We start from the raw sequence: 17,579 nt of genomic DNA, 5'->3' as shown, positions 1-17,579 counted from the left end.
TCATGCAGCGCGACACATCTCCTTCGCATAAAGTTGATCAGGCTGTTGATTGTGGAATGTTGTCTCACTCCTCTTCAATGGCTCTGCGAAGTTGCTGGATATTGGTGGGAACGAACACACTGTTGTACAAGTCAATCCAGAGTATCCCAAACATGCTCAATGGGTGACATGTCTGGTGAGTATTCAGGCCATGGAAGAACTGGGACATTTTCAGCTTCCAGGAATTGTGTACAGGTCCTTGCGACATGGCGCCAAGCATTACCATGCTGAAACATGAGGGTATGGCTGCGAATTAATGGCACGACAATGGGCCTTAGGGCTGTGCGGTAAACCGTATTTATGATATACCGGTATTGATGCATGGACAATTTTGGGTTTGTACTTTACTTTCTATAACGGTAATTGAATGTTTGGTTTGTTAAATGTGATAGCCGTGTGTAACGTACATTTTTATAGTTTATTTCGCTACTTGAGTCCTCTCTCTCTCTCTCCATGCCGCATTCCACAGACTTAGCCCCGCCCAATTTGTGCCTAACCTGCTGGTCAAAATCGCACAATTAATCGTTGTGACCAGTTGAGGATGTCATAACCAGTTGTGACAGGTGTTATGTCAGTCTTATAACAGTATTATGCCTATTTCCTGCTTTGGTTGGAGTTGTTTTTCTATAGATCAGGCAATGTGATTAAAGGCCTTTCACTCCGCAGGTAGAGAGGCTGGCCACCAGGCTGGCCGTGAGCCAGTCCTCCCTCTTTGGGGGCTAGCTGCCACTGTTTGGATTAGCGTCTGTAACTCTGGCTAGCGCTAAACCCATAGCCCCCCTGTGTGCTAGGCTAGCTGCTATATATGCCCTCAATACATAGCCCCTCTGTGTGCTAGCTAGGATAGCTCTGTCGCTATCTGCCCCGCAGCAGATTTGATTTCACACACATTCAAGTTGGAGTTTCACTGTGGCACTGACACTGTCCCTTTCCCTGTGCCACTCCTCTTTTCTCTCCCCCTTGGAAAAGTCTCCCCCAGAAAAGCATAATCGAGTCTCCCGATACATCCTCCCAGCCAGCACCACTGCAATGCACAGTCACTGTCTTCCAAGCTCTGTGTTGGTCGCTAACAAGGTGTTAGCCGTAATGTGTTAGCCTAGCTTGTCTTTTTATATAGCTCTTTTGGACTAACATGTTGATGTTGGAGGGCTGTTGAGAGGACTGTATGTTGGTGATGAGGTAAGTAAGGCTGAGCAGGAGGATGAAAGAGATGGGTGGTATTTCTGTGGGGAAAGTCGCTTTAGGCCGTGCCGGCCCTATAGCCTAGAGCTGATTTGCCAGGTTGGAGTGGACGTAGCTAGAGACCAGAGACCACTGCAAAGGGTAACTGTTGGGACTTGGATATCTATGTGGGTGAGGATGTTGGACGTTTTAGACTGCTGTGTGGATTTGATGGGAAACATGCCATCGATCTTCAGGGATGCCTCTCATTTTAGTCTGTTTGGAGAATCACTTTCTATTGAGGCCTATGTTGTTTTATATTCATCTGTATTTCACTCTATAGCAGTATGATATGTGTACATATATGCCCTGCTGTATTACTTTACATTGATCTGGGAGATTTTATTTCTCTGTTGTGTAGTGATGGTTATTTGAGCTTTCTTCCACTACTAGTAACAGCCAAATTATTTTTTATCTTGCTATCTAATTACTTTTCTATCTGCCTAGAAAACCTCTTCGAAAAAAGAAAACTCTTGAGTAAAGAAGGGGTCTATTCTCCATATCATTGTTCTCATTTAATTTTCACTGGTCAGGGAGAGAGGGAGACAGACTAGACTTCCTGCTCCATTCCATTTCTTTGAGTCACTCAATTAGAAAGTGAACCAGCTCCCAATGTACCGTACGTCCAGCTTCATAAATGATGCATGCCGGTGTTTTTGCAAGGCCAGAGCAGTTCTGTCTAAACGTAGCCCAGCAGCACCTCTGATATACTACTCCGAGTGCAGAGTCAGAAAATGTTCAACTTTTTGTCTCCTGCTACGGCTCTCATCTTCTCAACTGTCTCCTGCTGTTAGAATTCTTTTAAATGTATTGTAATATTGTTCTCTTAGAATATCAACTAGGAATGGTAGTTGAACTTGTTTCAGCACAGTTCTTTTAATATAGTTCTTTTTTTACCCCCTAGTGAAATGGATGAGAGAAGACATTAGGGTGGGAATTAATTACATTTACAATAAAATATTAATTTTGGATGAAGCTAGGGTGAGCCTTGGGCTATAGGGTGGTAGGTTGAAGTATTGCGACTCACTTGCCTTGAAGCCTTACTATTGAATGTGAATTCAGTGGTCAGGGCATTTGTGAGTTTACATGTTCCAATTTGCATAGCAAGTAAGGCAGACTTCTAATTAGGGGCATATGCCAGCAGGTGCCCGACTGTGTGCATTTCCCCTCTTTATTCTGCTCTTTGTGTGTTTGCATTCTGATGAGCAGTGTCCAGCTTGGGGAGCAGCATGATTTGTAGCTGAGCTTAAAGGTCAGGATCACCCATGCGCTAAAACACCCCTTCTAAACTCAGCAAAAAAAGAAACGTCCTCTCACTGTCAATTGTGCTTATTTTCAGAAAACTGTGTAAATATTTGTATGAACATAAACAAGATTCACCAACTGAGACATGAACTGAACAAGTTCTACAGACATGTGACTAACAGAAATTTAATAATGTGTACCTGAAGAAAGGGGGGGTCAAAATCAAAGTAACAGTCAGTATCTGGTGTGGCCACCAGCTGCAGTGCATCTCCTCCTCATGGACTGCACCAGATTTGCCAGTTCTTTCTGTGAGATGTTACCCCACTCTTTCACCAAGGCACCTGCAAGTTCCCGGACATTTCTGGGGGGAATGGCCCTAGCTCTCGCCCTCCGATCCAACAGGTCCCAGACGTGCTCAATGGGATTGAGATCCGGGCTCTTCGCTGGCCATGGCAGAACACTGACATTCCTGTCAAGCACAGAATGAGCAGTATGGCTGGTGGCATTGTCATGCTGGAAGGTCATGTCAGGATGAGCCTGCAGGAAGGGTACCACATGAGGGAGGAGGATGTCCTCCCTGTAACGCACAGCATTGAGATTGCCTGCAATGACAACAAGCTCAGTCCGATGATGCTGTGACATACCGCCCCAGACCATGACGGACCCTCCACCTCCAAATCGATCCCGCTCCAGAGTACAGGTCTTGGTGTAACGCTCATTCCTTCGACGATAAACGCGAATCCAACCATCACCCCTGGTGAGACAAAACTGCGACTCGTCAGTGAAGAGCACTTTTTGCCAGTCCTGTCTGGTCCAGCGACGGTGGGTTTGTGCCCATAGGCGACGTTGTTGCCGGTGATGTCTGGTGAGGACCTGCCTTCCAGCCTCTCTCAGCCTATTGCAGACAGTCTGAGCACTAATGGAGGGATTGTGCATTCCTGGTGTAACTCGGGCAGTTGTTTTTGCCATCCTGTACCTGTCCCGCACGTGTGATGTTCGGATGTACCGATCCTGTGCAGGTGTTGTTACACGTGGTCTGCCACTGTGAGGACAATCAGCTGTCTGTCCTGTCTCCCTGTAGCGCTGTCTTAGGCGTCTCACAGTACGGACATTGCAATTTATTGCCCTGGCCACATCTGCAATCCTCAAGCCGCCTTGCAACATGCCTAAGGCACATTCGCGCAGATGAGCAGGGACCCTGGACATCTTTCTTTTGGCGTTTTTCAGAGTCAGTAGAAAGGCATCTTTAGTGTCCTAAGTTTCATAACTGTGACCTTAATTGCCTACCGTCTGTAAGTTGTTAGTGTCTTAACGACCGTTCCACAGTTGCATGTTCATTAATTGTTCATGGTTCATTGAACAGGCATGGGAAACAGTGTTTAAACCCTTTACAATGAAGATCCGTAAAGTTATTTGGATTTTTACGAATTATCTTTGAAAGACAGGGTCCTGAAAAGGGGACGTTTCTTTTTGCCGAGTTTGTGTGTGCGTGTTGTGTTTGTGCATGTTGTGTGAGCATGTCTGAAATAGCTGCTTGTGTTGTTGTGTCCATCCACATCTTTGTGTGTGTGTGTGTGTGTGTGTGTGTGTGTGTGTGTGTGTGTGTGTGTGCTACTCTGCTATGTAGTCTCCTTGACACCTTGTCGTTCCCCTAATGTGGCTTCCGGTCACATCTCAACTTGTCATATCACAAAAAATAGAACCAATATCAATAGGGGGAGCAGTTTATTCTATGTTCCATTCAAAGTGCCGAGCAAGAGGTGGTCGTACTACCTGTTTTTTCAAATCCTTATGTGACTGCCTTTCCCATTACCAACATAATCTAACCTATCTGAATTAGTTAGTCTTATCGGCTAACAAATATTGCGTTGATCCATGTAGTCAAATATTCATTACTGGTTGCGCTAAACACCAGTCATCAATATATTAATAAAGTGCTCCAATCTGTTCATATTTAATGAGGCCTGAATGGGCTGCTAATGAACTGGTCTATTAGCGCACCCTACACACTATAATTAAGTCTACGAGAGGAGCCACAATGCCAGAAGTGCACTTTAATTGCTTTAACAGCCTCCAAGAGTGGAGATGAGGGAAAGTTCTGGAACGCTGCCATTTCTAGAGCTCAGGGAGGGAGGGAGAGAGGGAGAGAGCATGCACTCTGTTGAACATACCATTAGTGCCGCGGCACTCTTTGGTGTGAGTGCTTGTCTGAGTTTCAGAGAGAGAGGTCTGGGAGTGGCACAGACCGACTGAAGGAATGAGAGGGGGGTGCTGCTAAAACTTGAATCCGTATCGAAGAGAGGAGGTGGAGAGAACAAGGGGAGAGGGGGATAAGGAGGAACAACTGCTGGTAGACTGGTATCCGACAGGCAGTCGAGCAGCAGAGACAATAACACACTGGGGAACGCTGCCCGCTACACACACACAGACGCACTGAGCCTGGCCCCGGGTGGCGGCAGCGCGTGGAGATGACGGGGGAGCAGCAGGGAAAAGGCGAGCCAGCCAAGAGAGACTCCATCAGTTTTCCTTGGATACACTCGGGAACGGTTCTCCTGAGGGGCAGCAGGAGCGCTAATGACTTAACTGATAACGGATCATGGAACATGTGCCGGTGTGTGTGACTGTGCACTTCTGAATGTGAGCGAGTTTGTGTATGTGTATTTACCTCCACCTTTGGTTTGTGCGTGTGTGCGTGCGTGTGTTCACTCTGATCACAGTGTGGGATTTTTCTGAATGAAGGTGGTTGGCCACAGCAGCCAGCGGCACTGGAGACTACATGCAGCTGAAGACAAGGGACTAAGGGACTGCGTTTTTCTTTCGTCGCATTTCTGTCGGGAGAGAGAGCTCTGGAATCTTAATATCTTTTGAGAGTTTGGGGAAATCATGAACTCTTCCGGAACAGTCGGAAAATTGGGGATCGAAGGGGGCGAGGTAAGACTGCACATTTCTGTACAAGTGGCCACATCAAAACTGTCTACTGGCCACATCAAAACTGTCTAATGTCTTGCTTGTAGGCTTGCCTCAGGTCTTTCAGGTCCACTGTGTAAGAGGTAGCTGTTAATTTGAAAAGGGTTGGAGCTGAGTTTTCTCTTACTTTGTCTTAAAGGTTTGGTTTGGAAGTGGTGACTTGTGTCGTTAGGGTTTCTGTGAAATCTTCTTGTCACCCATTTCTAGGTTATTTCAAGGTTTGGCCAAGAAGTAGGACTCCTTTCTTATAACCCAAGCGAGTTGGCTGTCATTTCTGGAATGTTTCAGTCAGAGCTGTCTGTCTTTCGTCCCTCTGTAAACACTTGTGCCCCTCCAGCTCATGGCTCAGACTCATCTGGGCTAGTCCTCTACCCCTTTCTCTCTCCCCCGCAGTCCCCCCCTGCTTGCAGCATATTAAATCCAGGTGGGAGAGAGTTAGGTTCAGGCGAAATACCTCTCAAAGGGGAGGAGGAGAGCGAGAAGGGGTAGGAAAATGTAGGCGAAGTGCCTCAGGTATGTTACGCTCCCACAGTGAAAATAGAAGACCAGATAGCTACCAAATCAGCACTCTCCCTCTTTTTCTCTGTCTCTGTCCTTCTGACTCTGTAAAACAAGCTGTTTGTTTTCCAAGGGCTTTTGAGAGGGATAGTAAGCAAGCTCCGACTGTTAGTGTAAGCTCTTCTACAGAAGTGTTTCTTTCAGTTTCAAGGTCTTCATGGCCCCTTTCCCTTCTACCCTCACATCGTCCACAGATGAGAACGGTTAAATCTCCCAGAGAGTCACAATGGCCATCTGTTTCTGAAGACACAGGAAGTGAGGCTCTGTGTAGAGGTGCATTGTTGAGTTGCTCAAGTGGCCCAGGGCCCCTAAGTCTCCATGTCTCTACATGCAGGGCCAGCCCTAGCCTTTTGGGGGCCCTAAGCAAGCAAGGTTTGATTGGAAGGCACCCCTACCTCACTGGCAAAGCATTTTAGTGGGCCCCCTCTTGACAGAGGAGATTACATTACAGTTTTAAACTACATTTCCTTAAATTCTACATATTTGTGACTCGTTTCAGGAAACTAGGCGTATGTCGCACCCCACTACTTCACAGGAGAGGCATTTGAACGCAAACATACATTTTTTAATCAAAATGTGTTTTCTGGCAGAAATGCCTTCGGAAATGTGGCCTTTCATGTGCCTTAATAACAAACTTGTATGCCATCTGTAAATACAAATTAAATAGTTAAATTACGAGTAGAGGTCGACCGATTAATCAGAATGGCCGATTAATTAGGGCCGATTTCAAGTTTTCATAACAATCGGTAAACGGCATTTTTGGACACCGATTGTGGCCGATTACATTGCACTCCACGAGGAGCCTGAGTGGCAGGCTGACTACCTGTTACGTGAGTGCAGCAAGAAGCCAAGGTAAGTTGCTAGCTAGCATTAAACTTATCTTATAAAAAACAATCAATCTTAACATAATCACTAGTTAACTACACATGGTTGATGATATTACTAGTTTATCTAGCTTGTCCTGCGTTGCATATAATCGATGCGGTGCCTATTAATTTCTCATCGAATCACAGCCTACTTCGCCAAACGGGTGATGATTTAACAAGCGCATTCTCGAAAAAAGCACTGTCGTTGCACCAATGTGTACCTAACCATAAACATCAATGCCTTTCTTAAAATCAATACACAATTATATATTTTTAAACCTGCGTATTTAGTTAATATTGCCTGCTAACATGAATTTCTTTTAACGAGGGAAATTGTGTCACTTCTCTTGCGTTCCGTGCAAGCAGTCAGGGTATATGCAGCAGTTTGGGCAGCCTGGCTTGTTGCGAACTGTGTGAAGACCATTTCTTCCTAACAAAGACCGTAATTCATTTGCCAGAATTGTACATAATTATGACATAACATTGAAGGTTGTGCAATGTAACAGAAATATTTAGCCTTAGGGATGCCTTAGGGATGTTAGATAAAATATGGAACGGTTCCGTATTTCACTGAAAGAATAAACGTTTTGTTTCCGAAATGATAGTTTCCGGATTTGACCATATTAATGACCTAAGGCTCGTATTTCTGTGTGTTATTATGTTATAATTAAGTCTATGATTTGATATTTGATAGAGCAGTCTTACCGAGCGGTGGTAGGCAGCAGCAGGCTCGTAAGCATTCATTCAAACAGCACCTTTGTGTGTTTGCCAGCAGCTCTTCGCTGTGCTTCAAGCATTGAGCTGTTTATGACTTCAAGCCTATCAACTCCCGAGATTAGGCTGGTGTAACCAATCTGAAATGGCTAGCTAGTTAGCGGTGGTGCGTGCTAATAGCGTTTCAATCGGTGACGTCACTCGCTCTGAGACCTTGAAGTAGTTGTTCCCCTTGCTCTGCAAGGGCCGCAGCTTTTGTGGAGCAATGGGTAACGATGCTTCGAGGGTGACTGTTGTCGATGTGTTCCTGGTTCGAGCCCAGGTAGGGGCGAGGAGAGGGACGGAAGCTATATTGTTACACTGGCAATACTAAAGTGCCTATAAGAACATCCAATAGTCAAAGGTATATGAAATACAAATGGTATAGAGAGAAATAATCCTATACCTATAATAACTACAACCTATAACTTCTTACCTGGGAATATTGAAGACTCATGTTTAAAGGAACCACCAGCTTTCATATGTTCTCATGTTCTGAGCAAGGAACTTAAACGTTAGCTTTTTTACATGGCACATATTGCACTTTTACTTTCTTCTCCAACACTTTGTTTTTGCATTATTTTAACCAAATTGAACATGTTTCATTATTTATTTGAGGCTAAATTGATTTTATTGATGTATTATATTAAGTTAAAATAAGTGTTCATTCAGTATTGTTGTAATTGTCATTATTACAAATAAATAAATAAATTGTCAGATTAATCGGTATCGGCTTTTTTGGTCCTCCAATAATCAGTATCGGCGTTGAAATATCATAATCGGTCGACCTCTAATTACAAGCCTAGTTGGTTTAGCCATGGAAAAAGACAGGAACCTTCCCGCTAGCCATGATTGGCTGAGATAATGAGGGGCTGGACATGCCGAGAAATGAGTTCAGATTGGTCTGCCATGTAGCTTGCTTCTGTCTATAACATGAGCTACTCAGTATGTGTAGGTAATCCTTTCAACCGCTGCTTTTTTGAAAGATGTCATGGAGAATTGCAAAAGTGTTGCTAAGAACGATTGTGGAATTCTGACTCTGAAAATGAATTACACGATAAGGAACTCCCAGATTTAGGTAAAAACATGTTAATTGAACCAGCTAGCTAGCTAATATTGAGCCTAGTTGGTTAGCTTTAGCTACCTGCAGATTAATGCCTGGTGGCTAGCTATGACAATGAGATTGTATTGCTAGTAGTATGGGTTGGGAATATTGCTGCATTCAAAACAACTGGGAACTCGAAAATATCCGACTTCAGCGCATTTAAGACAACTGGGAACTCTGGTAAAAACGAGCTCCGACTGGGAAAACTATTTTTGAACGGTCATCCAACTTGGATTTGAACACGGGAACTCGTGCCTCTTTCTAGAGCTCTGACTTTCCGATCACTGACATCATGATTTGACCTTGTATTTTTCCAAGTTCCCAATTGTTTTGAAAACACCATTAGGTTCATTGTTTAGCTAGCTAGCTAGCAAGCTACATGTCTAAACAAAAGACTCCATCAAATTTGCCAGGTGTGTCTGGGGCTGATTACGGTCATCTATTTATTGTATTTCATGAACATGTGTACATGTCTAGACTATAGTGACCCATCCACTTAGCTAGATGTGGCTGAGGGGTTGTTTATAGCATTTCTTTCACATGGCCCATCAATTTAGACAAGTGTTTCTGGGTAAGAATCATCTAATTATAAATGTGTGAATGTGAAACACAACATGACCTGCACCAAAGTCAGATTAGGAAATAGGCCAAGGACTAGATAAAGTGTATTTTTGCTACAACATTCCCATTGTTTCTCAACTGCAGTATATGATATACCCTTTTTTTTTGGTCTTAGTCTTTACTTTAATCCCATGTAAAAAAAAAAAAAAAAAAAACAGCATTTCAAATTTTGCTATGTAGGACCGAATCGAGCCGGCCGGTCACATTTTGCTATGGGGAGTAGAGAAAATATTGCGGTTCTAAAGCAAGCTTTCTGCAATTCTACATGTTTTGCCATGGGGCAGAGAGAAGGTTAGCAATTTTATTTAAAAATCCGGAAATTCTACTCATTTTGCCATGGGGCAGAGAGAGAAGGTAATCCATTTTGTAAGCATTTAAGCATGTAAGCATTTTTATATGGCTGGCCTTGCTTTACACCTGGCTACCCCTACCCCGGTCAACAGCTCTGCACCCCCCACAGCAACTTGCCCAAGTCCCCCCATTTCTCCTTCACCCAAATCCAGATAGTTGATGTTCTGAAAGAGCTAAATGCATGCTCTTCAACCGATTGCTGCCCGCACCTGCCCGCCCGCCTAGCATCACTACTCTGGACGGTTCTAACTTAGAATATGTGGACAACTACAAATACCTACGTGTCTGGTTAGACTGTAAACTCAACTTCCAGACTCATATTAAGCATCTCCAATCCAAAATTAAATCTAGAATCGGCTTCCTATTTCGCAACAAAGCATCCTTTACTCATGCTGCCAAACATACCCTCGTAAAACTGACTTTCCTACCGATCCTTGACTTCGGCGATGTCATTTACAAAATAGCGTCCAACACTCTACTCAGCAAATTGGATGCAGTCTATCACAGTGCCACCCGTTTCGTTACCAAAGCCCCATATACTACCCACCACTGCGACCTGTATGCTCTCGTTGGCTGGCCCTGCTTCATATTCGGCGCCAAACCCACTGGCTCCAGGTCATCTATAAGTCCTTGCTAGGTAAAGCCCCACCATATCTCAGCTCACTGGTCACCATAGCAGCACCCACCCGTAGCACGCACTCCAGCAGGTATATTTCACTGATCACCCCCAAAGCCAATTCCTACTTTGGCCGCCTTGCCTTACAGTTCTCTGCTGCCAATGACTGGAACGAATTGCAAAAATCACTGAAGCTGGAGACTCATATCTCCCTCACTAACTTTAAACAACATCTATCAGAGCAGCTTACAGATCATTGCACCTGTACATAGCCCATCTGATAAATAGCCCATCCAACTACCTTATCCCCATGTTGTTATTTATTTAATTTATATATATATATATAATTTTTATTTTGCTCCTTTGCACCCCAGTATCTCTACTTGCACATTCATTTTCTGCACATCTATCACTACAGTGTATATTAACTAGTAACTGCCTATTTATTGCCTTACCTTCCTAATCTTACTTCATTTGCACACACTGTATATAGACTTTTCTATTGTATTATTGACTGTACGTTTGTTTATTCCATGTGTAACTCTGTGTTGTTTGTGTCACACTGCTTTGCTTTATCTTGGCCAGGTCGCAGTTGTAAATGAGAACTTGTTCTCAACTGGCTTACCTGGTTAAATAAAGATAAAATAAAACAAATCTGCAGTTTTACTGCAATTCTACCCATTTTGCCATGGGGTGCAGAGATTTATTTTGCGGTTTAAAGCTAATTTTGGGCAATTCTTCACATTTTGCCATTTCTTTTGCCATGTTAATGATATCTAATGAGATTGACGGCCATGATTACTACAAGTTTAGATAGCTGGCTAGACTAACTTACCAATCTAAAAAATATAGCTGACCTGGCTAATTGAGTGACTGTCAGTGACTAACATAACTAGAGAAAAACTGCTGATGCACAAACACATTTAGAAATTGCACCTTTTGTATTAAAATATTTTAACTCTCAACAGTTAGTTGAGACCCCGACTGAGTTCCAACATTACATTTTTAAAAATAATAATAAGCGTCTGGGGGCCCTAAGCGACCACTTATGCCTGGATCCGGCCCTGTCCACATTAGTTAAATTTGGGATAAGGGGTTTGTGGTCTAACTGAGGGGGTTGTGGCAAGCTGTCTCCTCAACACTGCTGTGTCCTGTCATCTTAATAGAGGTGTCCAGTATCACTTTGAGTTAGATTTGTAGTGGATAGTGTAGATTTGATCAGATTTTGGTCGTTGAAATGATTGGTTATTAATCAGTTGTAGAATGGATTATGAATAAAGAATTGTTTGAAAAGCTGCAGGAATTTTGCATAGTTTCAGTTTTCGGAACCAATCAGCTTTTTTGGTCACATTTTGCTCAAAGAGGGCTTTGCAGTAGTGTTTTATTGTCTATTCTAACCTGACTATTCTAGCCCAACAGTCACGGTCAAAATTATGACATTGTGTCTGACTGAGAGCGTTTAATTTTCTGGCCAGACTAGAACTTCCGAAATAAACGTCTAGGGAGTGGGCAGCATCCGCCAAATAAACGCAGAGTGGCGCTGTATAGAGTAGAGTGAGAGTGACCTTAAGAGAGGTTGAGGTATTCCATCTTGGCTGTCCAGGGAGGGCTGCCTGGAGGAAACAGATGTAGGGAGCATATGGCAGATATCCAGATCCCTGTATAGGGACTATATACAGTGCCTATAGAAATTCTACACCCCCTTGAACTTTTTTCACATTTTGTTGCGTTACAAAATGGGATTGAAATATAATTTTTTCATTGATCTACACAAAATACACCATCATGTTAAAAGTGAAAAGTAATTCTACAGATGTTTACAAATGAATAAAGATGAAATAACTCAAATATAGTCGGTGCATAAGTATTCATCCCCTATGTTTAGGCAAGCCTAAATTAGTTCAGAAATCAAATGTGGCTTAACAAACCACATAATAAGTTATATGGACTCACTCTGTGTGAAATAATAGGGGTTGACATGATTTCTGAATGACTTCCCCTTCCTCTGTTCCCCATACAACAAGGTCCCTCAGTCAAGTATTGACTTTCAAGCACAGATTCAACTACAAAGACCAGGGAGCTTTTTGAAAGCCTCAGCAAGGGCATTGATTGATAGATGACAGACATTGAATATATCTTTCTGCATGGTCAAGTTATAATTGTGCTGTGGATGATGTATTAAACCACCCAGACACATCAAAGATGCAGTCATCCTTCTGAACAGAGCTGCAGGACAGGAAAGAAACTGCTTAACCTTTCTCAACCACCCATCCCGGATCTGGGATAATTGTCATCAGCAACGCTGCATAGCATAGGGCCACAGTCAAATAATATTACTAAAAATATTTATAATCATGCAATCACAAGTGAAATATACCAAAACACAGCTTAGCTTGTTGTTAATCCACCTATCGTGTCAGATTTTGAAAATATATTTTACAGCGAAAGAAATCCAAGCTTTTGTGAGTGTAGCTTTCTATGCTACATTAGCTTAGCCTTATATTAGCTTGGTTAGCTTGGTCACGAAGTAAGAAACGCAATCAAATTAATCGCTTACCTTTGATAATCTTCGGGGGGTTCCACTCACGAGACTCCCAGTTACACAACAAATGTTCTTTTTGTTCGATAAATATTACTTTTATATCCAAATACCTCCGTTCGTTTGGTGCGTTATGCTCCGAAATCCACCGGAAAGAGCGGTCACAAACGCATACGAAAATGCCAAATAATATCCATAATGTTCACAGAAACATGTCAAACGTTTTTTATAATCAATCCTCAGGATGTTTTTCAAATATATATTCGATAATATTTCAACCGGGAGTGTTGTTTTTTCAATCTGACCGGGAGAAACAATGGCCGCCGTTCTCTGTTGCGCACAACTCACTCTGAGAGGCCCCACCTATCCACTTACGCAATGTGATCTTTCACGCTCATTTTTCAAAATAAAAGCCTGAAACTTTGTCTAATGACTGTTGACACCTTAGGGGAGCCATAGAAAAAGGTTGTTTTCTATCCTAATCTGACAATTATATGCATATTCTAGTTTCGGGGGCTGAGAAATAGGCAGTTTCAAATGGGTACGTTTTTTTTAGCCAAAAACGAAAATACTGCCCCCTAGTCTTATTAAGGGGATTTTAAAACAGCTACAGAGTTCAATGGCTGTGATGGGAGAAAACCGAGGATGGAGCAACAACATTGTAATATATCCACAATAATGACCTAAATGACAGAGTGAAAAGAAGAATACAAATATTCCAAATCATGCAAACAGTGCCTTCAGAAAGTATTCATACCCCTTGACTTATTCCATATTTTGTTGTGTCGTGACTTGACCTTTACATTAACCCTGTGATTTATCTAATTAACTAACTATGTTTGATTGTTACCCGATTTTAAATTAATCATGTATTAATTAACTCATTAGGATCTGGGGCACCACGAGACCGGTTCTTTAAAGAGTTACCATCTCCCGACTTAAACTCTAAAAGGCCGTTACCTATCACATCTATAAACAGTCAACTTATTAATCATAACCTTGTATCATATCATCATTCTTAACAGTCGTAACCTCCTTGCATCTGCATAAACCCGAGCCTTACTTATACTACACAAATAAGTTCAATTCTTTATTTACTAGCTAATTAAATGGGAACACAGGATAAACATACACACTGCACCAGTTATTGACTGGAGACTTAATACGCTGAAAACAGGTCCCTAGCGGGAATGACAACAACATGGATGCTTGTTAAAGAAGAGATGGAGAGAGGGAAAGAGACACTTAACATTGCCACATTCATAAACTACTCTCACCTGCAGTAACCATATACTTTGCACATGAACTGCCGCCCGTTTGAGAAAGAAATCATGAATGTATTTACGTGAAATGCCTGGGTTCGCCGGGGGTCTCTCGGTGAACGGGGCCACCATGGAAAGGGGTTTGGGCCCTTTCACGGCACGCTTGTAATGCTCTGATTGTCCGAAATGGTTCCAACAAATCTTCTCCTGTTGTCCTTCTTCGTAGTTGTCCGGTATCTGGTGACTTGTCGTGTAGACCTGAACAGAACTACAGAGTTCATCTTTTCTTTTTATTGTCCAGTCTGAGATGTGGCATTTTCTTTGCAACTCTGTCTAGAAGGCCAGCATCCCGGAGTCGCCTCTTCTCTATTGACGTTGAGACTGGTGTTTTGCGGGTACTATTTAATGAAACTGCCAGTTGAGGACTTGTGAGGCATCTGTTTCTCAAACTAGACACTCTAATGTACTTGTCCTCTTGCTCAGTTGTGCACCGGGGCCTCCCACTCCTCTTTCTATTCTGGTTAGCGCCAGTTTGCGCTGTTCTGTGAAGGGAGTAGTACACAGCGTTGTACGAGATCTTCAGTTTCTTGGCAATTTCTCGCATGGAATAGCCTTAATTTCTCAGAACAAGAATAGACTGCCGAGTTTCAGAAGAAAGGACTTTGTTTCTGGCCATTTTGAGCCTGTAATCGAACCCACACATGCTGATGCTCCAGATACTCAACTAGTCTAAAGAAGGCCAGTTTTATTGCTTATTTAATCAGGACAACCGTTTCAGCTGTGCTAAAATAATTGCAAAAGGGTTTTCTAATGATCAATTAGTCTTTTAAAATGAAACTTGGATTAGCTAACACAACGTGCCATTGGAACACAGGAGTGATGGTTGCTGATAATGGGCCTCTGTACGCCTATGTAGATATTCCATAAAAAATCAGCCGTTTCCAGCTACAATAGTCATTTACAACATTAACAGTGTCTACACTGTATTTCTGATCAATTTGATGTTATTTTAATGGACGAAAAATGTGCTTTTCTTTCAAAAACAAGGACATTTCTAAGTGACCCCAAACTTATTCACACCCCTGAATCAATACACGTTAGGATCGCCTTTGGCAGCGATTACAGCTGTGAGTCTTTCTGGGTAAGTCTCTAAGAGCTTTTCACACCTGGATTTTAGAACATTTGCAAAAATTCTTCAAGCTCTGTCAGGTTGTTTGTTGGTTAAGGGTAGACTGCCATGTTCAACTCTTACCATATATTTTCAAGCCGATTTAAGTCAGAACTGTAACTAGGCCACTCAGGAACATTCAATGTCGTCTTGGTAAGCAACTCCAATGTATATTTGGTCTTGTGGTTTAGGCTGTTGTTTTATGATATCCTGCTGAAAGATGAATTTGTCTCCCAGTGTCTGTTGGAAAGCAGACTGAACCAGGTTCTTCTCTAGGATTTTTCCTGTGCTTTGTGTTTTCTGTTTTTTTAATCCTAAAAAACTCCCTAGTCCTTTCCGATGACAAGCATACCCATAATGTTGATGTAGCCATCACCATACTTCAAAATATGAAGAGCGGTACTCAGTGATGTCATGTTGGATTTGTCCCAAACATAACACTTTGTATTCAGGACATAAAGTGAATCACTTTGCCACATTTTCAGTTTTACTTTAGTGCCTAATTGCAAACAGGATGTGTTAAAATATTTTTATTCTGTACAGGCTTCCGTCTGTTTACTCTGTCATTTAGGTTAGTATTGTGGAGTAACTACAATGTTGATCCATCCTCAGTTTTCTCCTATCACAGCCATTAACTCTAACTGTTTTAAAGTCACCATTGTCCTCATGATGAAATCCCTGTGTGGTTTCCTTCCTCTCTGGCAGCTAAGTTAGGAAGGATGCCTGTATCTTTGTAGTGACTGGGTGGATTGATACACCATCCAAAGCGTAATGAATAACTTCACCATGCTCAAAGGGATTTTCAATGTCCGCTTTTTTTAACCCATCTACCAATAGGTGCCCTTCTTTGCGAGGCATTGGAATACCTCCCTGGTCTTTGTGTTTTGATTCTGTGTTTGAAATTCACTGCTTGACTGAGGGACCTTACAGATAATTGTATGTGTGGGGTACAGAGATGAGGTAGTCATTAAAGTAAAAATTCATGTTAAACACTATTATTGCACACAGAGTGAGTCCATGCAACTTATTATATGACTTGTTAAAGCACATTGTTAAGCACATTTTTACTCCTGAACTTTATTTTGGCTTGCCATAAAAAAAGGGGTTGAATAATGACTCAAGACATTTCAACTTCACATTTTTTATTAATTGTGTAGGGCAGTGACACAAAATCTAAATGTAATCCTTTTTAAATTCAGTCTGTAACACAACAAAATGGTGAAAAGTCAAGGGATGTGAATACTTTCTGAAGGCACTAAAGTAATACTGCAAAAAATAGCACAGCAAAAATGTTGCTTAAATTCAAAGCCTTATGTTTGGGTTAAACACAACACATCACTGAGTAATTGCCTTATTTTCAAGCATGGTGGTGGCTGCATCATGGTGTGGTTATGCTTGACATCTGCAAAGACTGGGGAGCTTTTCAGGATTTAAAATAAATAGGATGCAGCTAAGCACAAGCAAAATCCTAGAGGTAAACCTGCTTCAGTCTGCTTTACACCAGACACTGGGAGAGGAATTCACGTTTCAGCAGGAAAATAACCTACAAAAACAAAGCCAAATCTACACTGGAGTTGCTTACCAAGACAACATTGAATGTTCCTGAGTGGCCAGGTTACCATTTTTACTTAAATCTGCTTGAAAATCTATTGCTGTCTAGCCATGATCCCTAACATTTTGACAGAGTTTGAAGAATTTTGAAAAGAATAATGGGTAAATTATTTCACAATACAGGTGTGCAAACCTATCATGTGACTTACCCATGAAGACTCGCAGCTGTAATTGCTGTAAGTGTTTCTAACATGTATTGACTTATCTAATCAAGGCATATTAGTGTGTTAATTTTCATGAATCTTTCAAAAATGTCACTTTGACAATAGTATTTTGTGTAGATCGTTGACAACAAATGACAAATCCATTTTAATCCCACTTTGTAACACAATAAAATTAGAAGAAATCCAAAGGAGGTGTAGACTTTCTATAGGCCCTGTAGGTATGTTTCAATCCTATGGATACTTTGTCATGCCTTGCCTGCAGCCAATTTCAATGGCGAGATAGGGTGAGCTGGGGAGAAAGAGTGGAGAGAGAGTGAGTAGACAGAGTTCAGTTTTCGTAACCATCAATGTGTGTTCGAGCTCTTTAGGGACAGAGCAGGGGCTAGAGAGAACATTATGCATGAACGTGTTGACACTTTTACTTCTTCCCCTGACTTACCCTGCAGCTCTGGTAAAGCAATGTTCAGTCACTAACCCTGCAGCTCTGGTAAAG

General features: G+C 42.1%; 1 protein-coding gene across 2 annotated transcripts in view; it reads left to right on the top strand.

Moving 5' to 3' along the window:
- The window catches only part of mcc (MCC regulator of WNT signaling pathway), a 190,064-nt gene that overhangs the window by 17,957 nt on the left and 154,528 nt on the right, over nucleotides 1-17,579 (top strand). Inside the window, exon 1 of one of the 2 annotated variants that reach the window (XM_023983949.2) lies at nucleotides 4,699-5,436. The exons of the other annotated variant lie outside the window; for it this stretch is intronic. Coding sequence (XP_023839717.1) covers nucleotides 5,389-5,436 — 48 coding nt within the window. The 5' untranslated portion in view covers nucleotides 4,699-5,388. Of the gene's footprint in view, nucleotides 1-4,698; nucleotides 5,437-17,579 lie in introns of those variants that run through there. 2 annotated transcript variants of the gene reach the window in all.

Source organism: Salvelinus sp. IW2-2015, linkage group LG4q.1:29, assembly GCF_002910315.2.
Source record: "Salvelinus sp. IW2-2015 linkage group LG4q.1:29, ASM291031v2, whole genome shotgun sequence".
In the NCBI taxonomy this organism is placed as follows: domain Eukaryota; kingdom Metazoa; phylum Chordata; class Actinopteri; order Salmoniformes; family Salmonidae; genus Salvelinus; species Salvelinus sp. IW2-2015.
The sequence above is the reverse complement of the archived record's forward strand: the minus strand, read 5'-3'. Positions and strand labels throughout refer to the sequence as shown.